We start from the raw sequence: 22,763 nt of genomic DNA, 5'->3' as shown, positions 1-22,763 counted from the left end.
CTTAAACTAATGCATTATTGCTATTTTTCTGCAGAGCCTCCTCATGTTGAATTGGATATTTCTGTCAAAGCAGGCATTCAGATAATGGCTGGGAAAACTCTTAAAATTCCTGCTACTGTAACTGGGCGCCCTACTCCTACAATTGTGTGGACTGTGGAGGAAGGTGAATTAGACAAAGAGCGGGTTGTTATTGAAAATGTTGGCACCAGATCAGAACTAACTATTCAGAATGCATTGAGAAAAGACCATGGAAGATATGTGATTACTGCAACCAATGCGAGTGGTTCCAAATTTGCAGCAACCAGAGTAGAAGTTTTTGGTAAGAAATATTACATGCTGTGAAACCAATTGTTAAGTATACCTAGATACAAGAAATCTTTGTTTTTTTCTTATGCCACATGTTTTCTTTTTCAGATGTTCCTGGGCCAGTGCTTGACCTAAAACCTGTAGTTGTGAACAGAAAGATGTGTCTGCTTAACTGGTCTGATCCTGAAGATGATGGAGGAAGTGATATCATTGGCTTCCTTGTTGAACGCAAAGATGCCAAAATGCATACTTGGAGACAGTGTATAGACACTGAGAGATCTAAGTGTGATATTACAGGTCTTGTTGAAGGACAGGAATATATGTTTCGTGTTATTGCCAAGAATAAGTTTGGCTGTGGTCCACCTGTTGACATAGGACCAATTCTTGCAGTTGACCCATTAGGTAAAGTAACTATTTGTTTGCTTATGTCAATTATTAAATATAGGGAAATCTAGATCACTGCACAGTTATTTAATTAATGCTGAGAAGATGGCACACTGTATATTCAACGTACATAGACATATTAATGGGGTTTTTTAGTGTTCATACTTATCTGCTACAGAGTTAAGGCTTCAGACCTTCAGCAGAGTAATTGTTGAAGTTAGATCTCTCACTTATGTAAAATTACCATGACCATTTCTGAAAAGGAGTAGGAGATAACCACTTTGTCTCTTCTTCTTTCAGTCAGGCAGCTCCCATTGTCAAAGACTGTGTTTAAACTATTCTTGAGACACTAATTGTTGCCCTGTTGCCTACATAGTCACTTCGCTATCAGAGAAACTTCACACTACATTATAATAATTTGGATACCTTGCATATGAAAGATGCTGCTTTAAAAATGCCAAACTATTTTAATGAATAGGATAAGAAATGAAACAAAACTTTAAGTATGTATGACTTACATTTTTCATTGTGAATTACTTGTGATAATAGGTCCTCCAACAGCACCTGAGAGGTTCATGTACACAGAGAGGACAAAGTCAACCATTACACTTGACTGGAAGCCTCCCCGTAATGATGGTGGCAGTCCTGTCATAGGATACATCGTTGATAAGAGAAGACATGACTCAAATGTGTTTGAAAGAGTTAACCAGCAACTCTGTCCAACTACATCTCTTCTTGTAGACAATCTTGCTGAGCTTCATATGTATGAATTCCGTGTCAAAGCAGTCAATGCTATTGGTGAAAGTGAACCATCATTACCACTTAATGTAGTTATACAAGATGATGAAGGTACACCTGTTTATTAGAAACATGTACAACAGCCTTCAAAACTCTGTTAGCTGGTTTCTTTGCTTTTTGTTACCGCCTTCATTTTGTTTTGTTTTGTTTTGTTTTGTTTTACAGTACCTCCAACTGTCACGTTACATCTGGCCGTCAGAGGAGATACTATCAAAGTGAGGGCAGGAGAGCCAGTTAATATTCCAGCTGATGTCACAGGTCTACCAATGCCAAAGATTGAATGGGCCAAAAATGAAGTTGTAATTGACAAACCATCAGATGCACTTAAGATAACCAAACAAGAAATTTCTAGATTTGAAGCAAAAACTGAACTTAGTATGCCTGCTGCACTTAGGGAAGATAAAGGCACTTACACAGTCACAGCTACCAATCGTCTCGGCACAGCATATCGCAATGCTTATGTTGAAGTGTATGGTAAGGATCTGATTTATTTTAATGAAATGACAAAAGCAAGTATGTTTTTGCCTTTTCCATAACATAATATTATATTGTATTGCTTTTATTTAGATCGTCCTTCTCCACCGAGAAATCTTGCCGTTTCTGACATTAAAGCAGAATCATGCTATTTGACATGGGATGTCCCCCTTGATAATGGTGGCAGTGAAATTACTCATTACGTTATTGAAAAACGTGATGCCAGTAGGAAGAAATCTGAATGGGAAGAGGTTTCCAGCACAGTAGTTGACAGACGATTTGGGGTAAGTTATCTGAAAACTTTTCTGTACTTTACAAAGTGTCTTTATTATGTAATTCAACATGCTTAAATAACAAAAATAACACATGTACAATACTGAAATAAAATGAATTATCAATACAATGAAAAATTACAGAACACATAGTTATCTGAGCAGCTGGTACACTGACCATGACCAGAATTTCTAGATAATCACTATTGCCATTGTGTATTTTCCGTAAATTCCAAAAAGAAAATAATATATTCAGTTATGTCATTTATTTTATAAAGAAGTTAATATCTGAATTAAGGAGATGTATCCCTTTTGTGTCTTCTAGGTTAATTTATATCAGAAATATAATTTTGTATTTAGAGAGTAAGGGTGATCACAATTTCATGTGACCCAGTAAAGATACAGTAGCTGACAAGTTCTCCCATTTTGAAAATATCACTATACAGACATTTTAAATCCAGTGGTTTTTTTATTAATTGTTTTTCCAGTTTTGCTTTTGAATTGTTATAAGCATCTCAGTGAGGATTCATTCTCACCCTCCTTTAAAACTTAATCATACTGATATATGTCAGAGTAATTCTCACTAACTTAAGACACTGACAAAAGTATGTGAACACTTGGCAATTTGGTCAATTTTGTTAGGTTTTTTGCTTATCCTGCTGTTCTGACCTGCTGCTGTACCTCTTAGTAGCACTAGCCTCCAGCTTCCCTCCAGTATATTGCCCTCTTGCTTAAAGAGCAAACAGCCCAAATGGTAGGAACAAATAAGTGGATTGATGTCTACACCTACCTCAAAGACCAAGAGCATTATGACCTTCTCATTCACTCTTGGCTCTGTGTGCATGATATATGAGTCTCTGTGGTGCAGCATATAGAGGTACTTGTAGCCATTCATTGGGATAACTAAGGAAGAGTTTAATTAAACAGCATCAAAAGAGGGAAAATTTAACATATGCTTATTTTGGAAACAGTTATTTATTTATTTAAATCTTGGTTTTTAGGTGTGGAAACTTGCAACAAATGGTGAATACCAGTTTAGAGTCAGGGCAGTAAACAAATATGGGACAAGTGATGAGTGCCTCTCAGAGAAAGTGGTCATTAAGGATCCATATGGCCTTCCTGGACCTCCTGGAAAACCAAAAGTTTTAGATCGCACTAGGTCATCAATGCTGGTGACTTGGGAGCCTCCTTTGGACAATGGTGGAGCCCCAATCACTGGGTATTGGTTGGAGAAGAGAGAAGTCGGAGGTGTCTATTGGTCACGTGTTAACAGAGCTCCAGTAACCAAACCAGTAATGAAAGGGCTGGAATTTAATGTCTTGCGATTGATTGAAGGCGTTGAATACCAGTTTAGAGCTATGGCTGTAAATATTGCTGGAATTGGCCCTCCCAGTGAACCATCAGATCCTGCTTTAGCAGCAGATCCTATATGTAAGTATACAGTTTTTATGAGTTGATTTAAAGGTTATAATATATAAAAACTACATTCTGTAACCCTTATTGATGTTGAATTCAGTGGGACTAGACTCATGAAATGTTTGCAGGACTGGGGCCTACATAATGCCATTCTATTTTCAGTGTAATGATTTTCTGATTAACTATTAATTATTTTAGTTCAGATCATTAATTTTGATCTCACGTGCCATACTTTTACATCAGTTTAACTCCAATGATTTCAATAGACTACTCCTGTTTAAGCTGGTGTAAGCAAGTTCAGAATCAGTGATTTATTCTTCTTTGTTGTTAAATATTATTACAGTAGAATAAAGTTTATATTTTTTGCTTTAAGTGTATGTATAATTGTTATATGTGTTGTAAATATACAAAACATGTACAACAATTTCACATATGGTGTATGTCATACACATAACATGTTTGTAAATATACATATTTGCAGTATTCTCAATTTTTACTACCATTCTTTTTGACAAATGTATAGAAAAATACTACTTTTGCTGACATAACAGCATTTTAAAATGTAAAATTGAAAATACATAGACACTAACTCCCAGCCAAAACTTTTTGCATTTTCTTACAAGTTGTACCTGGTGCACCATCATGCCCAGAGGTCACAGATAGAACCAAATCCACTATATCTCTTAAATGGAAACCGCCACAAAAAGATGGTGGCAGTCCTATAAAAGGATACATTGTTGAAATGCAAGAAGAAGGTAGTACTGACTGGAAGAAGGTGAATGAACTAGAAAAACTATTCCCTACTTGCGAATGTGTTGTACCCAGCTTGAAAGAACTTAGAAAGTACAGATTTAGAGTGAAAGCTGTAAATGCTGCTGGGGATTCTGAACCAAGTCTTCCAACGTCAGAAATACCCGTCAAGGAAATTCTAGGTAAGAGTCTTGGAATTAATTTAGATATTTAGAGATAAATCCTACCGTTTGCTGTGCATGTGCATTAGGAGACAAAGAGGGGTAAAGACTAAGTTCAAACAGCAGGGCCCACCATGGTAGACCTAGCCCAGTACACAGAATTATTCAAGAACATCAACAAAGAAGCTGGAAATCTAAGAAAGTGACCTGGTGACCTTGAATAGGATATCACTAACCAGAAATCTGACAAGCGTTATAACCAAACATAAAGGTTACATTGTGCCCAATGAAAAAGCAACAGCAACAAGTGTCCCACAGAGCAATTGGGGTCCTCCTGATGCAGTGGTTCTTAACCTTTACTGCAGCCTGCGCTCCTTTGGTTCTCAAAATATGTTCTTGCACCCCTAATCAAAAATCGTTGAAGTAGGTCAGTTCTTCCACTCTAGATATATTTTTGTTTGTATATTACAGTAATAGTTAAAAATGTCTAATGTTAATAAATACATAGGTTTGATTAAACAAAGTAGTTGTACTTACATGCCTGTGCTTAATTTGTGTTTTTGATGATTTACCTTCTAAAAAAATCTGGCATGTCTCACACCCCCAGAAAGGGCATCTCGCACCCCCAGGGGTGCGTGCACCGCAGGTTAAGAACCACTGTGCTGATGTATACTGTGCATGCTTTGAAATGTATCATGAGATTTTAGTGCATAGCTGGCTGAATTTTAATTTCAATAACTCATCTAACAATTATATTTGTAAATCTTTTTGCAGAGGAACCAGAAGTTTTTATTGATATTGGAGCACAAGATTTTCTCTCTGTTCGTTCTGGTACAACAATTAAAATCCCAGCCATTATAAAGGGGCGTCCAGTTCCAAAAACATCTTGGGAATTTGAAGGAGAAGCCAAGAAGGCAACAAAGGTTATTAAAAGAACTGATTACTTTCTAAATCTGTTGCTATCTATTTAAAGAAATCTCTGTTATGTTTACTTTTTCTTCTTTATTTATAGGATGGAGTCAATAATATACCTGAAGATGCTCAGGTAATGTAAAAAAAATTAAATTGTTTCTATATTGCTAAATTTTTCATGTTGTAATTATTTATAATCAATATATATCTCTTTTTATTTGCAGCTGGAAGTAACCAATACTACTTCAGTAATTACTATCCCAGAATGTAACAGAGGCCATTCTGGAAGATACAGTATTACAGCAAAGAATAAAGCAGGACAGAAAACTGTAAATGTTAGAGTTAATGTCCTTGGTACGTCATATACATGTTGGAGTATTCATATAGCATTTTTCATGTTTTCTAGGTATTTATCTAAAACTGCTTCTGTTGTGCTTTTATACTAACAGATGTGCCAGGGCCACCTAAAGATCTGAAAGTGAGTGATATAACAAGATGTAGTTGCAAACTTTCATGGAAGATGCCAGACAATGATGGTGGAGACAGAATCAAAGGCTATGTTATAGAGAAGAGGACTGTTGAAGGGAAGGCCTGGACAAAAGTTAATCCAGACTGTGGAAGCACTTCCTTCATTGTACCTGATCTCATAGCCGGGCAACAATATTTCTTCCGTGTACGTGCAGAAAACCGCTTTGGTATTGGGCCGCCTGCAGACACAATCCAACGGACCACAGCCAGGAATCCAATCCGTAAGTTAAATCAAAATGGAACATCTCCTTTGATAACCAAATGCTACTATAATGTCGGTTGATTCCAATTTTTATTTGATTTTTAAAGATCCTCCTGATCCACCTATCAAACTCAAGATTGGTCTTGTAACTAAAAACACTGTTAGCTTGACATGGAAACCTCCAAAGAATGATGGTGGTGCCCCTGTTACACATTATAATATTGAGTGTCTTCGCTGGGATCGTACTGGGGAAGGGAAAGAGTCTTGGAAACAGTGCAATAGACGTGATGTAGAGGAAACAAAGTTTACTGTTGAGGACCTGAAAGAAGGTGAAGAATATGAATTCAGGGTCAAAGCTGTAAATGAAGCGGGTCCCAGCAGACCATCTGCTACAGTTGGCCCAATTGTTGTCAAAGACCAAACATGTAAGTACTGAACAATGCTGGAAAACAGAACATTTCATTATACAATTTTAAAAGTATATTTGCTTTTGTATCCCTTTTAATGGCAATTTATGTTTTTTGTGTTTCATACTAGGTCCACCATCAATTGAACTCAAAGAATTTATGGAGGTTGAGGAGGGAACAGATATTAACATTATAGCCAAGATAAAAGGTGTGCCATTCCCCACATTAACATGGTTTAAAGCTACTCCAAAGAAACCTGATGACAAAACACCAGTACTGTATGATCAACATGTCAATAAGGTTGTGAGCGAAGATACTTGCACCTTATTAATCCAACAGTCTCGCAGAAGAGATACAGGCTTGTACACTTTAACTGCTGTAAATAATCTGGGAACTGCTTCAAAGGAGATGAGGCTGAATGTTCTTGGTAAATATCAAGGGGTTTTGTACAATTGCATGTGTTGATTCTGTGAATGTGATACTTTATTTTAAATGTATTTTAATTATGCATTCATAATTCTTAAAATTTAACTTTCAGGACGTCCTGGACCACCAGAGGGACCCATTAAATTTGAATCCATTTCAACTGATCAGATGACCTTGTCTTGGCTTCCTCCTAAAGATGATGGTGGTTCTAAGATTACAAACTATGTTATTGAAAAAAGGGAAGCTAATAGAAGAACATGGGTACCTGTTACCAATGAGCCAAAGGAATGCATCTTCACTGTGCCCAAATTGCTGGAAGGCCATGAATATGTGTTCCGCATCATGGCACAAAATAAATTTGGCATTGGGGAGCCTCTTGATAGTGAACCACAAACAGCAAGAAACCTTTTCAGTAAGTATGTTATTGTGTTCAAATGTTAGTTGTTTTCATGCTTTGTAGTGACTTTGACAATGTAGAGTCTAAAGAATCAGCTCATCTATTATGGTAAAGTGTAAATTACCAATTGCTTTTATCTCTCCCACATATCTGAAATTTCTAGAATAGTTTGAAAGATTTTTACCATAGATATCCTGTTAGGTAGTTAATGTTTAAAATGTTAATGTTTTGTCTCTTTTCTTTGCTATATCTTAAAATACAACTATATTTGGTTTTATTGAAACTGGACTGGATCATACAGTTATATCTGGGATAATATTGACCTTACCATTATGGAAGAGTTATTTTCTTAACTTGAGTTATGGAAAAAGACAATAAAGAATAAGGAAGTTAGCTTCTTAGTTGTTGGTCTGACAGAAAGGGAATGCTAGGTCTGAGAAAAGAAGACTATATTACAAACTTTTCCTACACACGCTGGCCACAGAAAGGTACACAGAGGGCAAGTGAATGTTAACCTTGACAGTTAAATGAGGCACAGACATTTTATATTTTAGCATTTTGTTACAATATTTGTGTAACTTTTTTTCCAGGTGTTCCTGGACCATGCGACAAGCCAACGGTTAGCAGCATAACACATGACTCCATGATTGTCAACTGGGAGGAACCAGAATATGATGGAGGCTCTCCTGTAACAGGTTACTGGCTAGAGCGCAAAGAGACCACTGGAAAGAGATGGACAAGGGTTAACCGTGATCCTATCAAACCTATGACCCTAGGTGTTTCTTACAAAGTAACTGGTCTTATTGAAGGTTCAGAATATCAGTTCCGTGTATTGGCTATTAATGTAGCTGGTGTTGGTCCACCAAGCATGCCATCTGACCCAGCAATTGCTAGAGACCCTATTGGTAAATATGTTAAATTTATATTTTTCAAATTGAAAATGTTCCATTGAGAAGAAAAAATGTATTGTTATAATGTAATGATATCATATTATTTTCCAGCCCCCCCTGGTCCGCCGATTCCAAAAGTTTCTGACTGGACAAAGTCATCTGTTGATCTGGAATGGGCTCCACCATTAAAGGATGGTGGTTCTAAGATCACTGGTTACATAGTTGAATATAAAGAGGAAGGAAAGGAAGAATGGGAAAAGGTAGGTGAAATACTATTATAGGATCTGGGTTTCCTCTATCTTTAAACAATATTTGTCGCTAATTATATTTGTACATATTCTCATTATACCAACTATATGGGACAAATTATCATGTCTTCTTTGTACAATAATTATCTTCGTAGTTTTAAAATATATGGCCAAATTCAAAAGTTAATATTTGCCACACTGTGGTGTCTAAGATACCTCAGTATTTTCCTAAATGCAGGTTCTCTAAACTTCACAGTTCTGTGCAGCAAAGTATGTTTATAGTTATCAATAAAGGTGCAGAAGGATCATGTGAAAGTGGATATTAGGTACAAAAGTAAAGGAACCAATGGAATGTCAAATTATTCCTAGTTATTTTGCAAACAATGCCTCCACGTTTTCCTACTGCTTTTCCAATAATACATTTCTGAAAATCTCACTGGTGCATATAGAACAGAAGTTAATTCCCAAGCAGCAATTTGGTCATAAATACATGCTTGTCCAGTTTGCCTACTTTTGCACCTCTTCACATATTTGATATAAGCCAAATGCTGCCCCAACCTGTGCATAAAATCCATGTAAACAGGCTATGCACAAGAGATCCAGAAAGGAGCATGAGAAAGGGATTTTTTCCCACTTTTCCTCTTTTCACCTCCAAACCGGCATTTTGGTGTACAGCAACCCTATGCAGCCATTCGTCTGCCTTGGATCATGGACTCTGTTGTAACTGCTATGGCTCCTTTATGACTCCCTAGTTAGAGAAATTTTTCAAACTGATGAATCTGCATAATAGTACATCTCCAAGTCACTCTCCTGCATTTCCATTACCCTATATTCCCCTCACAATGTTCCCTTCAATCCGCATATCACTCATATGCACCAGGGATGTGCTGAATGCCTTCTCTGTGGAATGCCCATTCCCTGTATTTGAACAGTGCTGGTGTTGCTGCATTTAGAGCTTGCTGTACTTGTGGATGTCAGACAGTTATACCATAACAGTTGTTTCATATACATGAGTGCCACCAATAGCCAATTCCTTTGTGGTGTTTGTGATTTTCTGATATTGACTGATGTTATAATCTTTTTCCAGGGAAAAGATAGAGAAATAAGAGGAACCAAGTTTGTTGTGACAGGATTAAAAGAAGGAAGTTTCTACAGATTTAGAGTTAGAGCAATAAATGCTGCTGGTATCGGAGAGCCCGGTGAAGTTACAGAAGTTATTGAAATGAAGGATAGAATTGGTATTTACAATTTTTATTTTTAACATTTTTACCAATCAAAGTGAACAAACAGAAAATATATTGAATCATTTTATTTATTTCTTACAGTCCCCCCTGATCTTCACTTGGATGCTAGTGTCAGGGACAGAATTGTTGTTCATGCTGGGGGAGTGATCCGGATCATAGCTTATGTCTCAGGAAAGCCTCCTCCAACAGTCACGTGGAGCAGGGATGAAAGAGCTTTACCGGAAGAAGCTAAAATTGAAGAAACAGCCATCAGCTCTTCTCTGGTTATTAAGAACTGCAAGAGAAGTCACCAAGGCCTCTACACTCTTTTTGCCAAAAATGCAGGTGGAGAACGGAAGAAGACTATTATTGTTGATGTGTTAGGTAAATCGGAAGTTCAGAATTTGCATACAATTTTGTTCTAAAAATATGGTTTCATAAAATCCAGTACATAAAACTAAATATATACTTTTTCTTTCCATCTTAGATGTACCAGGGCCAGTTGGTGTTCCATTCCTTACTGAGAACCTAACCAACGACTCTTGCAAACTGACATGGTTTTCTCCAGAGGATGATGGTGGTTCTCCTATCACCAACTATATTATTGAAAAGCGTGAAGCTGACCGTAAAGCTTGGACCCCAGTAACCTATACAGTCACAAGACAGAATGCTACTGTTCAAGGACTGATTGAAGGCAAGGCATACTTTTTCCGAATTGCACCTGAGAATGTTATTGGCATGGGCCCATTCGTTGAGACAACAAAAGAGCTTGTCATCAGAGAACCAATATGTAAGTACATTTTTGTTTTATAGATGATTGTAATAGAAGGGAGATTGGCAAAAAAAATGTATTCACCACATTGTTCGTTTATTTACAGCTGTACCTGAGCGTCCAGAAGATCTGGAGGTAAAAGCCGTTACCAAGGATTCTGTTACATTGACTTGGAACCCACCTAAATATAATGGAGGTTCCGACATAACCATGTATGTCCTAGACAGCCGTCTCATTGGAAAAGAGAAATTCCACAGGGTTACAAAGGAGAAAATGCTTGATCGGAAATACACTGTTGAAGGACTGAAAGAAGGTGACACTTATGAATATCGTGTGAGTGCTTGCAATATTGTGGGACAAGGAAAACCATCTTTCTGCACAAAACCAATCACATGCAAGGATGAAATTGGTATGGGTCTATTTTCCATAATTCAGTTTGAAAACAAACAAGTACATTTTTGGGTATATAATTTTTTTATTAATATTGCTGCTTAACTTTCTTTTCCCCAATAATATCTTTTAGCTCCTCCAACACTTGAACTTGATTGTAGAGACAAGCTAATTGTTCGGGTTGGTGAAGCTTTCAGCCTGACTGGACGTTACTCAGGGAAGCCTGCGCCAAAGGTGACTTGGTTAAAGGATGAAATTACAGTTAAAGAAGATAAGCGCACAAAGATTCAGACCACTCCAACAACCCTTTGCTTGGGGATATTAAAATCTATCCGAGAAGATTCAGGCAAATATTGTGTGATAATAGAGAACAGCTCAGGATCAAGAAAAGGTCTTTGTCAAGTCACTGTTGTTGGTAAGTGTAACTGAGCCATAAGAATGTCTTGCTTTTAATAATAATTAGAACTGATCAAATAGAAGAAATACTGTGAATTCACTCCTTTATTATTTGTGATATGTTATTCATTCATTTTGAGTATTCAGTTAATTGCTGGTTTAAGTTTATTTACAATGAATAATTTGACATGCTCTAATAATAATATTTTGCACTATTTTAGCAAATTTCAATGCAAGATGATAAAGCACTTTGTAAGCATTAATTAATTAAGCCCAATACGATAGGTATTAGTCTCGTTTTACAGATGGGCAAACTAAAGGAAAGTGATTTGCTCAATATCACATAGTGAGAGAACAGCAGAGCCAAGAATAGAACATTGGTGTCCTGATTCCCAGTTCTTTTTTATAACAATTAGGTTATTCCAAGTTATATTTATTCCAAGTTATATTTACAGTAGAAGAGTGACACTGTTCAATCTGTGTATTGTTGGGTTTTTTCTGTTCATTGTTTCTTTTAACAGATCGCCCTCAGCCTCCAGTAGGACCAGTTATTTTTGATGAAGTTCATAAAGATCATATGATCATCTCCTGGAAACCTCCACTAGATGATGGTGGCAGTGAAATTACAAATTATATTATTGAGAAGAAAGATGCACACAGGGATCTCTGGATGCCAGTAACATCTGCCAATGTCAAAACAACATGCAAAATTCCTAAATTACTTGAGGGAAAAGAGTATGTTGTACGAATTTATGCTGAAAATCTTTACGGCATAAGTGATCCCCTAGTATCTGATGAAATGAAGGCCAAGGATCACTTCAGTATGTCATTTATTTACTACTTTATTTTAATAATTTAACCATCAGAATGCTTGTTATACTATAAATTCATTTAAAAATATTATTTCTTCAGGTGTTCCTTCTGCGCCAGAGCAACCCATCATTAAAGATGTTACCAAAAATTCTGCCTTAGTAATTTGGAACAGACCACATGATGGAGGCAAGCCAATAACTACTTATATTTTGGAAAAGAAGGAAACAATGTCTAATCGATGGGCCAGAGTCACCAAAGATCCGATTTTCCCAGAAACTCAGTTCAGGGTACCTGATCTCCTTGAAGGCTGTGAATATGAATTCCGTGTATCAGCAGCAAATGAAATTGGTGTTGGTGATCCTAGCCCACCTTCAAAGCCAGTCTTCGCTAAAGATCCAATTGGTAAAGTATAAAACAAAATCCATTCATATTCTGTGTGTTCCTGAAAATCTTTTTCAGATAGGTTTTAATGGTTTCTGATTTTTTTAATAGTCAAACCAAGTCCACCTATTAACCCTGAAGCAGTGGATAAAACAAAAAACTCAGTTGATTTGTCTTGGCAACCACCACGTCATGATGGCAAAGGCAAGATCATTGGCTATCTCGTTGAGTATCAAAAAGTTGGAGATGAAGATTGGAAGAAGGCCAATCTTACAGCAGACTCCTGCCCTGAAACAAAATACAAAGTCACTGGTCTTACTGAGGGTTTGACCTATAAGTTCAGAGTCATGGCAGTCAATGCAGCAGGTGAATCAGAACCAGCTTATGTTCCTGATCCAATAGAAGTAAAGGACAGGCTTGGTAAGTGAAATAAATTCAGATAAGTTTATGAATAAAAGATATTGTCAAAATGTGTTTGTTTACTAAAACTGGAAACTTTCTCCCAGAACCTCCAGAGCTGATACTTGATGCTAATATGGCACGGGAGCAACACATAAAAGCTGGAAATACACTAAGACTTAGTGCTGTAATTAAAGGAATTCCATTCCCAAAAGTGTCATGGAAGAAGGAAGGACAAGAGGTTTCCCCCAAAGCAGATATTGAGGTTACAGGAGTTGGCAGTAAGCTGGAAATTCGTAACACTGTCCATGAAGATGGTGGAATTTACTCTTTGACTGTTGAGAATCCAGTTGGTTCAAAGACTGTTTCAGTAAAAGTCATTGTACTAGGTAATTATTTTTTGACTTTGTTTATACTGTATGCTTTTTATTATTTTATTGGTGATCAAAGAAATTGGATCTGCAGAGAACAAATGAATAATTTCAATGGAGAAATTATCAATAATAAAGCAACATAATATAAGAGCTGTATGAGAAAAGGAATGTAAATGACAAGCAGTACTTTTAGTAAAAACTTCCTTTCTATTGAAATGTGCTAAATTTTGTAAAATTAGTTTTGTTTATTAAATAAATATTCTGTACTTTTAAAAAAAATTAGATAAACCCGGCCCACCTAGAAATCTGCAAGTAACTGAAGTTAGAAAAGATTCTTGCTATCTCACTTGGAAGGAACCAGAGGACAATGGTGGTTCTGTCATTACCAACTATGTGGTGGAAAAGAAAGATGTAGCTGCTGCCCAGTGGGTACCCATCTCATCATCCTCCAAGAAACACAGTCATCTGGCTAAACATCTTATGGAAGGCACTCAGTATCTCTTCCGTGTTGCTGCTGAGAACCAGTATGGGCGAGGTCCATATGTTGACTGTCTCAAGCCAATCAAGGCTATGGACCCACTATGTAAGTATTTTTAATTGATGAGTTTTGTTTTGTTTTGAGTCTTTTTTGAACTTTGATTAACTGATCTTGTTAGTACAAATACAATATAGTGTATGTGTGTTGACTGGGCATAGGTTGTTCACCCTATTACACTTCTTGTTTTTTGCTCTTAAAAGATCCTCCAGGGCCACCAAAGAATCTGCACCATGTAGATGTTGACAAAACAGAAATTTCCCTTGTTTGGAATAGGCCAGATCGTGATGGTGGTGCTGAAATCAATGGATATTTGGTGGAGTATCAAGAAGAAGGTGCAGAGGAATGGATTAAGTTCAAGACTGTACCCATGCTAGAGTGTGTTGTTACTGGTCTACAGCAAGGAAAGACTTACAAATTCCGTGTGAAAGCACAGAATATCGCGGGTCTTAGTCTTCCAGATACAACTATACCAATAGAGTGTCAAGAAAAACTAGGTACCTTTTTAATTTGTATGATTTCTTTCATTTCTTACTTTTAGTGTTCGCCATGAAAAAATCACATTGTAATTTCTATATTTTTTTCTAATTCCAGTACCTCCATATGTGGAACTAGATGTGAAGTTAATGGAAGGTCTTGTTGTTAAAGCTGGTAGCACAGTCAGACTTCCTGCAATCATGAGAGGTGTACCTGTACCCACTGCAAAATGGGTAACTGATGGCAATGAAATTAAAACAGAAGGCAACTACAAAATTGATACTGACAATTATTCAACAGTACTTACCATTAAAGACTGTGTAAGAAAAGATACTGGAGAATATCTTCTCACAGTGTCTAATGCAGCTGGCAGCAAAACTGTTGGTCTTCATCTTACTGTTTTGGATGTTCCTGGTCCACCCACTGGCCCCATTAATATTCTTGAAGTCACACCGGAACACATGATTATTTCATGGCGTCCTCCTAAAGATGATGGTGGAAGCCCTGTGCTGAACTACATTGTTGAGAAGCGAGAATCCAAGAAAGAATCTTGGGGAGTGGTCTGTTCAGGAATCAATCAAACAAAACTTAAGGTTCCACGTCTACAGAAAGGTTGTGAATATATTTTCCGTGTCCGTGCAGAGAATAAGATAGGCATTGGTGCACCCCTCGATTCAACACCAACAGTTGCTAAACATATGTTTGAGCCACCATCCCCACCTGGTAAACCAGTGGTTTCAGATATTACAGAAAATGCTGCAACAGTGTCTTGGACCCTACCAAAATCCGATGGTGGAAGTCCAATAACTGGATACATTCTTGAGCGTCGGGAAATATCTGGCAAATGGGTACGAGTCAACAAGACACCAGTGCTTCAACTGAAGTTCAGAGCCACTGGTCTTTTTGAGGGCAACACATATGAATTCCGAGTTTTTGCAGAAAACATGGTTGGCATAAGCCAACCATCCCCAGTTTCTGACCCAATAAAAGTTTCACGCCCTATTAGACCACCTGGACCTCCCATTAATCCAAAATTAAAAGACAAGACAAGAGAAACAGCTGACCTGGTGTGGACAAAGCCTCTCAAAGATGGTGGCAGCCCTATTTTGGGATATGTTGTGGAATGTCAGAAAACTGGAACTACACAGTGGAATAGGATTAATAAAGATGAATTCATTCAACAGTGTGCCTTCAGGGTACCTGGGCTAATTGAAGGAAATGAATATAGATTCCGTATAAAAGCTGCTAACATCGTTGGAGAAGGAGAGCCCAGAGAACTGCCAGAAACTGTTCTTGTAAAGGATATTCATTCTCCTCCAGAAATAGATCTAGATCTGACCTGTCGTGACTTAATCACCGTCAGAGTAGGCCAAACAATCCGTATTACTGGTAGAGTGAAAGGCAGACCAGACCCTGACATAACATGGTCTAAGGATGGCAAAGTATTAGTCCAAGATAAGCGTGTTGAGATGGTTCATGAATTCCCTCGCATTGAACTGCAGGTGAAAGAAGCCACAAGAGACGATCATGGCAAATACATCATTTCAGCAAAGAACAGCAGTGGACATGCTCAAGCATTTGCCCTTGTTAATGTACTTGACAGACCTGGACCATGCCAGAACTTGAAGATAAGCTATGTTACAAAAGATTCTTGTATGCTCACTTGGGAAAACCCAGTAGATAACGGCGGCTCAGAAATTACAAATTACATAGTAGAGTATCGTGAGCCAAACCAGAAAGGATGGTCAATTCTCTCTTCTAATGTTACCAAACGATTAGTAAAGGCAAATCTCATAGAAAACCATGAATACTTCTTCAGAGTTTGTGCAGAAAACAAAGTAGGGCCAGGCCCTGTCATTGAGACCAAGACTCCTATCCTTGCCATTAATCCTGTTGATAGGCCTGGTCCACCAGAAAACCTTCACATTGCAGAAACAGGAAAGACATTTGTGTATCTGAAATGGAGAAGACCAGATTATGATGGTGGAAGCCCCAATTTATCTTACCACATTGAAAGAAAACTGAAGGATTCAGATGAATGGGAAAGGGTGCACAAGGGCAGTATTAAGGAAACACACTACATGGTTGATAAATGCATTGAAAATAAAATATATCAATTCAGAGTTCAGACCAAGAATGAGGGAGGTGAAAGTGACTGGGTGAAGACAAGTGAAGTTGTTGTGAAGGAAGAACTGCAGAAACCAGTCCTTGATTTGAAGTTAAGTGGTGTACTAACTGTAAAAGCAGGTGACTCTATTAGACTTGAGGCAGGACTTAAAGGCAAGCCACAACCAGAAGTGGTATGGACAAAGGACAGAGATGCCACAGATTTAACCAAATCTCCAAGAGTCACAATTGAAACAACTTCTAATGCATCTAAATTTGTTCTCACAAAATCTAAGCGTAGTGATGGTGGTAAATATGTGATTACTGCAACTAATGCAGCTGGTAGTTTTGTAGCTTATGCTACTGTTAATGTTTTGGATAAACCTGGTCCTGTAAGAAATTTGAAGATCTCTGACATTTCAAGTGATAGATGTACTGTCAACTGGGACCCACCTGAAGATGATGGCGGTTGTGAAATACAAAACTACATCTTAGAAAAATGTGAGAGCAAGCGTATGGTTTGGTCTACATACTCTGCTGCTGTTCTAACAAGTCATGCAAATGTGACACGCCTCATAGAAGGCAATGAGTATATCTTCAGGGTTCGTGCAGAGAATAAGATGGGCACTGGCCCTCCAACAGAAACAAAACCAATTATTGCAAAAACAAAGTATGACAGACCTGGCCGTCCTGATCCCCCCGAAGTCACTAAAGTTAGTAAAAATGAGATGACTGTAGTTTGGAACCCACCAGAATATGATGGTGGCAAATCAATTACAGGATATATATTAGAGAAGAAAGAGAAACGAGCATTAAGATGGGTTCCTGTTACTAAGAGTGCAATCCCAGAGAGACGCAAGAAGGTTACAGATCTCATTCCAGGACATGAATACCAATTCCGTGTTAAGGCTGAAAATGAAATTGGTCTTGGAGAACCAAGCTTGCCATCGAGACCGGTAGTGGCAAAAGACCCAATAGGTACTGTAGTGATATATTTTACTGTTATTAAAATAAAACATTAAATTAACAGGTTGGTTAGTTGCTTAGATGTATTCTTATTCCTGCCTTTTATCGTGTCTTTCAGAACCTCCTGGTCCTCCAATTAATCTGAAGGTGGTTGACAGCACAAAGAGTTCCATCACTCTTGGATGGGGAAAACCAGTCTATGATGGTGGTGCACCAATTATTGGATATGTTGTGGAAATGAGACCAAAAGTTGAAAGTGCAGCTCCTGATGTAGGATGGAAACGATGTAATGTTACTGCACAAGTTATTCATACAGAATTTACAGTTACCAGCCTGGATGAAGAACAACTATATGAGTTCCGGGTTTGTGCCCAAAACCAGGTTGGCATTGGCCGACCAGCTGAACTGAAGGAAGCAGTGTCTCCTAAAGAAATACTTGGTGATTTTTTTCTATCTTATCTATGAATTCATGCATCATTTATTTGCTATATTTAGATTTTATTTCACATTCTGAACTTTTGTTGTTGTTTTTCTTTAATGTTTGTTTCAGAACCTCCTGAGATTGATTTGGATGCAAGCCTAAGAAAATTAGTCACAGTCAGAGCAGGATGTCCCATTAGACTATTTGGCATTGTTAGAGGGCGACCAGCACCTAAAGTCACCTGGAGGAGAGTGGGTATTGATAATGTGGTCAGAAAAGGACAGGTTGATCTGGTTGACACTATGGCCTTCCTTGTCATCCCCAATTCTACACGTGATGATTCAGGAAAATATTCTTTGACAGTTGTTAACCCAGCTGGAGAAAAGGCCGTATTTGTGAATGTCAGAGTCCTTGGTGAGTTGCCATAAACAATTTGTAAACACATCAGTTTTATTATACTTTCATTATTTATTACAGGGATTTTTATGGCTCCTATCACAATATCATTTGAGTATCACTGTACATGGCTAATATTAATTCCACATATATAGGAAGTCATTAACCAAACTTTCATTGTAATTCAATAAGGATTTTTAAGAGAGGACTGATTTATGAATTAATGTTTCATTATAGATACTCCTGGACCTGTGGCCAAGTTCAGTGTTTCAGATGTCACAAAAATGTCATGTCAGCTTTCATGGGTACCGCCTGAGAATGATGGTGGTAGTCCAGTAACTCACTACATCCTGGAGAAGCGTGAGGCTGACAGAAAGACCTGGTCAACAGTCATTGCAGATGTAAAGAAAACTAGTTTCAAAGTAGCTAATCTTGTACCTGGAAATGAATACTACTTTAGAGTAACTGCTGTCAATGAATATGGTCCAGGTGTTCCAACAGAAGCACCAAAACCAATCTTGGCATCAGATCCACTAAGTAAGTATTTTTTAATGTCGATCTTTTATTCTTGCATCTTTATTTGCTTTAATCTCCAGTAAGCTTCTGATTTTTCACGAATGTGGATGTGTCTAAATTCTGTATTGCTGCTAACCTCTCAATGACAGTGGAATAAATATTCCTGTGCAGATATGTTTGCTGAATAAAAATTAAAACCCTGAATACTTATTGTAACTCTATATTAATTTAATCACTCTGGTAGTTTCTAATGCAACATGTTTTCCAAATCAAAAAAAGGTCTCTGTTAAATAAAGTCCTTTTGGAATTAAGCAGTCAGAATTCTTAGTAATTCTACCAAAGCATGCCCAGGTAAAGTGATGATGTTTTAATATATCTCCTTTGTTTTTTCTTAAGGTGAACCTGATCCACCAAGAAAACTTGAAGTTACTGAAATTACAAAGAACAGTGCAACTTTAGGCTGGTTGCCACCACTGCGTGATGGAGGCTCTAAAATTGATGGATACATTATTAGCTACAAAGAAGAACAACAACCTGAGGATCACTGGACACAATATTCCATTGTCAAAGATCTGAACATTGTTGTAGTTGGCCTGAAAGAAGGAAAGAAATACCAATTTAGAGTGGCAGCTAGAAATGCTGTGGGAGTAAGTTTGCCAAGAGAAACTGAAGGAATATTTGAAATTAAAGAACAACTCAGTAAGTAACTTATTATTACTATATATACCATTTAAAATCTATTTTAATAATTAAATGAACAAGGTTTTTGGTTGATGGAGTCCTAGGAAATCAATTTTTAAATGATCTCTTCTGCACTTCTGTAGCAGATCACACTTTAAGTCACCAGTCTCCTGCATCTCAGGAAGTCTAAGCTGTTTTTAAGAACAAGTTACACAAACATCTGTTGAGGTGGACTAGGTATACTTAGTCCTGCCTCAGCGTGGAGGGATAGAGTAGGTGTTCTCTTGAGGTCCTTTCCAGCTCTACATTTCTATGATTTGAAGATGGCATCAGGAAAGCAGCATACTCAACCCCTGTCAGAGAGAATGTGTCATGTCACTTCACAGTCACCCGTCCTGATGATTAAGTGGCATAGCTATACTCCAAAGATTGCCATCCAGTTACCCTTGGCTAAAAGGATGATAATGGTTTTTAAGTGCTGCTAGTATCTTAGGCACTGTTCAAATATATGAGAAGACAATCTGAACACAAAAATATTCACTTACAGTCTAAATCAGAATATAAAGATAGAAGTCAGCGTTTACACTGACAGCTATGGAGCATCTGGTTTCGGGGTGTTTACATCATTCAAATCTGTAGTTCAGACTATTAAAACATCCCTACTGAATTGAGACTAAGGATACTATCTATAAAATCCTAAGGGCTCCAGCAGACATGCAGAGGACACTTGAATGACAAAATAAAATAATTTCTCACAGGGAGTTACAAATATTTGTTTGTTTGTTTGTCTTTTTTAGTGCCACCTAAGATCCTGATGCCAGATCATGTTAATATTAAAGCTGGGCAGAAACTCAGAATTGAAGCATATGTCTATGGGAAACCTCAGCCAATCTGTAAATGGATGAAAGGAGAACAAGATGTATTTACATCCAGTCGTCTGGCTGTACATAAAGCAGAAAACTCTTCTGTTCTCATCATTAAGGATGTGATGAGGAAAGACAGTAATTACTATACCCTTACGGCAGAAAACAGCTCGGGTATTGCCACTCAGAGAATCAGAGTGGTAGTCATGGGTAACTTTCATTTTTAACCTAACTTTCTACACAGCTAGATTTAAGATATTTCATGCTCTACTATTTTCTTACATTGTTCACCTTACATCTTTATGCAGATGCCCCAGGTCCACCACAGCCTCCATTTGACATTTCTGATATAGATGCGGATGCTTGCACACTTGCATGGCATATGCCTCTCGAAGATGGTGGCAGTAACATTACAAACTATATGGTTGAAAAGTGTGATGTAAGTCGGGGAGACTGGATAACAGCTGTAGCTTCTGTCACAAAAACAAGCTGCAGAGTTGGAAAACTGACCCCTGGACAAGAGTATATGTTCCGTGTTCGTGCTGAAAATCGTTTTGGCATTTCTGAGCCACTCACATCTGACAAGATGGTTGCAAGGTTCCCATTTGGTATGTCAGTTTTAATTGATGACATTTCTCTGATTTTAATTCTTCTAACAGTAAAAGAACAGATAATGTTATCCAATTTGTTTTTCCACAGATGTTCCAAGTGAACCAAAGAATGCGCGTGTTACCAAGGTCAACAAGGACTGTATTTTTGTGGCTTGGGACAAGCCAGACAGTGATGGAGGCAGTCCGATTACTGGTTACCTCATAGAGCGTAAAGAAAGAAATAGTTTGCTGTGGGTGAAGGCTAACGATACACTTGTGCGTTCTACAGAGTATCCTTGTGCAGGTCTAATTGAAGGTCTCGAGTATACTTTCAGAATTTATGCCCTGAACAAAGCTGGAGCAAGCAAACCTAGCAAGCCAACTGATTTTGTTACGGCAAGATCCCCAGTTGGTAAGCAAAACATTTAAATGATTTGTAACATGTCATTAATATTTATGGTCAATTTACGTTATTTAATTTTACTTATTACTAGTAGTAATACATTTACTTAATACTTAATAATTGCAACTTTATAATCATCACTTTTCCCATTTCTTTAGATGTTTTATACGTAATATGAATACACTGTATCTACATATTGTGTGATCTAGCATTTTTGTGTTTTTTTAGAGGGATGTGCTATGAATACCATCCACCACTGTAAAATATTTTTCTGAAATGTACAAATGTTTTGATGAAGGTAAACTTATGATGGTCTTGTTTGTTTTTAGATCCTCCTGGTAAACCTGACGTTATTGATGTCACTAAGAGTACTGTGTCACTTGTATGGACAAGACCAAAGCATGATGGTGGAAGCAAAATTATTGGCTACTTCGTTGAAGCTTGCAAACTGCCTGGTGATAAGTGGGTACGATGCAATTCTACTCCACATCAAATTCCTCAAGAAGAATACATTGCTACTGATTTGGAAGAAAATGCTCAATATCAGTTTAGAGCAATTGCCAAGACAGCAATTAACATTAGCTGGCCTTCTGAGCCTTCTGACCCAGTGACCATTCAGGCTGAAAATGGTAAGGAATGTATACTTGAGAAGTATTTGCAAACTCTGATAATGTTCAATCATGCTTTTTTACCTGGTATTCATATGATATGTTTAAATCTTTTAGGTTGGTTAGCTCTCTTCTTTTTGTTTCTTTTCAGTTCCTCCCAGAATAGAACTAGCTGTATCTATGAAATCATTGCTTACAGTAAAAGCTGGAACTAATGTTTGTCTTGAAGCTAATGTGTATGGAAAACCTATGCCAATAATTACTTGGAAGAAAGAAGGAGAAGTTTTAAAACCAGCTGAAGGCATTAAGATCACCACTAGAAGAAACCTGTCTACTGTGGAGATGTTCAGTGTTAACAGGAAGCAGACAGGAGACTATACTATTACTGCTGAAAATGCAAGTGGTTCCAGATCAGCAACCATTAAGCTTAAAGTACTTGGTAGGTTAAAGATTATTTATTAGTCCATATTTATAACTTGGATAATATAGTAAAAGCTAGAGATATAACTATTGATCATTCATTTTTCCAGATAAGCCTGGTCCTCCTGCCTCAGTTAAAATCACCAATATGTGGGCAGATCGTGCAATGCTTTCTTGGGAGCCTCCTCTTGAAGATGGAGGTTCAGAAATTACTAACTATATTGTTGACAAGCGTGAAACAAGCAGACCAAATTGGGCCCAAGTCACTGCCAATGTACCAATTACGAGCTGCAGTGTAGAAAAACTGATAGAAGGACACGAATATCAGTTCCGCATTTGTGCTGAAAACAAATACGGCGTGGGAGATCCCATCTTCACAGAGCCAACAGTTGCTAAAAATCCATATGGTAAGCTTGTTGCTCAGCGTGGTTTTGTGATTAATTGTTTTTATGCACATTTAAG

The 22,763-nt window shown here is 37.5% G+C and overlaps 1 protein-coding gene across 1 annotated transcript in view; it reads left to right on the top strand.

Moving 5' to 3' along the window:
• Nucleotides 1–22,763, top strand: part of TTN (titin) — a 311,927-nt gene that overhangs the window by 236,489 nt on the left and 52,675 nt on the right. The window contains exons 216-253 of the mRNA XM_043504858.1: nucleotides 35–319; nucleotides 415–708; nucleotides 1,240–1,539; nucleotides 1,654–1,962; nucleotides 2,056–2,246; nucleotides 3,236–3,665; nucleotides 4,274–4,582; nucleotides 5,336–5,484; nucleotides 5,574–5,606; nucleotides 5,698–5,827; nucleotides 5,923–6,222; nucleotides 6,311–6,628; nucleotides 6,741–7,037; nucleotides 7,149–7,448; nucleotides 8,024–8,338; nucleotides 8,435–8,583; nucleotides 9,659–9,809; nucleotides 9,897–10,178; nucleotides 10,282–10,584; nucleotides 10,673–10,975; nucleotides 11,090–11,371; nucleotides 11,874–12,173; nucleotides 12,265–12,567; nucleotides 12,658–12,966; nucleotides 13,053–13,334; nucleotides 13,603–13,902; nucleotides 14,058–14,351; nucleotides 14,449–17,415; nucleotides 17,522–17,842; nucleotides 17,954–18,238; nucleotides 18,458–18,757; nucleotides 19,133–19,435; nucleotides 20,215–20,490; nucleotides 20,589–20,888; nucleotides 20,980–21,282; nucleotides 21,603–21,902; nucleotides 22,033–22,320; nucleotides 22,412–22,708. Coding sequence (XP_043360793.1) covers nucleotides 35–319; nucleotides 415–708; nucleotides 1,240–1,539; nucleotides 1,654–1,962; nucleotides 2,056–2,246; nucleotides 3,236–3,665; nucleotides 4,274–4,582; nucleotides 5,336–5,484; nucleotides 5,574–5,606; nucleotides 5,698–5,827; nucleotides 5,923–6,222; nucleotides 6,311–6,628; nucleotides 6,741–7,037; nucleotides 7,149–7,448; nucleotides 8,024–8,338; nucleotides 8,435–8,583; nucleotides 9,659–9,809; nucleotides 9,897–10,178; nucleotides 10,282–10,584; nucleotides 10,673–10,975; nucleotides 11,090–11,371; nucleotides 11,874–12,173; nucleotides 12,265–12,567; nucleotides 12,658–12,966; nucleotides 13,053–13,334; nucleotides 13,603–13,902; nucleotides 14,058–14,351; nucleotides 14,449–17,415; nucleotides 17,522–17,842; nucleotides 17,954–18,238; nucleotides 18,458–18,757; nucleotides 19,133–19,435; nucleotides 20,215–20,490; nucleotides 20,589–20,888; nucleotides 20,980–21,282; nucleotides 21,603–21,902; nucleotides 22,033–22,320; nucleotides 22,412–22,708 — 13,158 coding nt within the window. The remainder of the gene's footprint in view (nucleotides 1–34; nucleotides 320–414; nucleotides 709–1,239; nucleotides 1,540–1,653; nucleotides 1,963–2,055; nucleotides 2,247–3,235; nucleotides 3,666–4,273; nucleotides 4,583–5,335; nucleotides 5,485–5,573; nucleotides 5,607–5,697; nucleotides 5,828–5,922; nucleotides 6,223–6,310; nucleotides 6,629–6,740; nucleotides 7,038–7,148; nucleotides 7,449–8,023; nucleotides 8,339–8,434; nucleotides 8,584–9,658; nucleotides 9,810–9,896; nucleotides 10,179–10,281; nucleotides 10,585–10,672; nucleotides 10,976–11,089; nucleotides 11,372–11,873; nucleotides 12,174–12,264; nucleotides 12,568–12,657; nucleotides 12,967–13,052; nucleotides 13,335–13,602; nucleotides 13,903–14,057; nucleotides 14,352–14,448; nucleotides 17,416–17,521; nucleotides 17,843–17,953; nucleotides 18,239–18,457; nucleotides 18,758–19,132; nucleotides 19,436–20,214; nucleotides 20,491–20,588; nucleotides 20,889–20,979; nucleotides 21,283–21,602; nucleotides 21,903–22,032; nucleotides 22,321–22,411; nucleotides 22,709–22,763) is intronic.

Source organism: Dermochelys coriacea, chromosome 11 (genome assembly GCF_009764565.3).
Source record: "Dermochelys coriacea isolate rDerCor1 chromosome 11, rDerCor1.pri.v4, whole genome shotgun sequence".
In the NCBI taxonomy this organism is placed as follows: domain Eukaryota; kingdom Metazoa; phylum Chordata; order Testudines; family Dermochelyidae; genus Dermochelys; species Dermochelys coriacea.
This window is presented reverse-complemented; position numbering and strand designations above follow the sequence as displayed.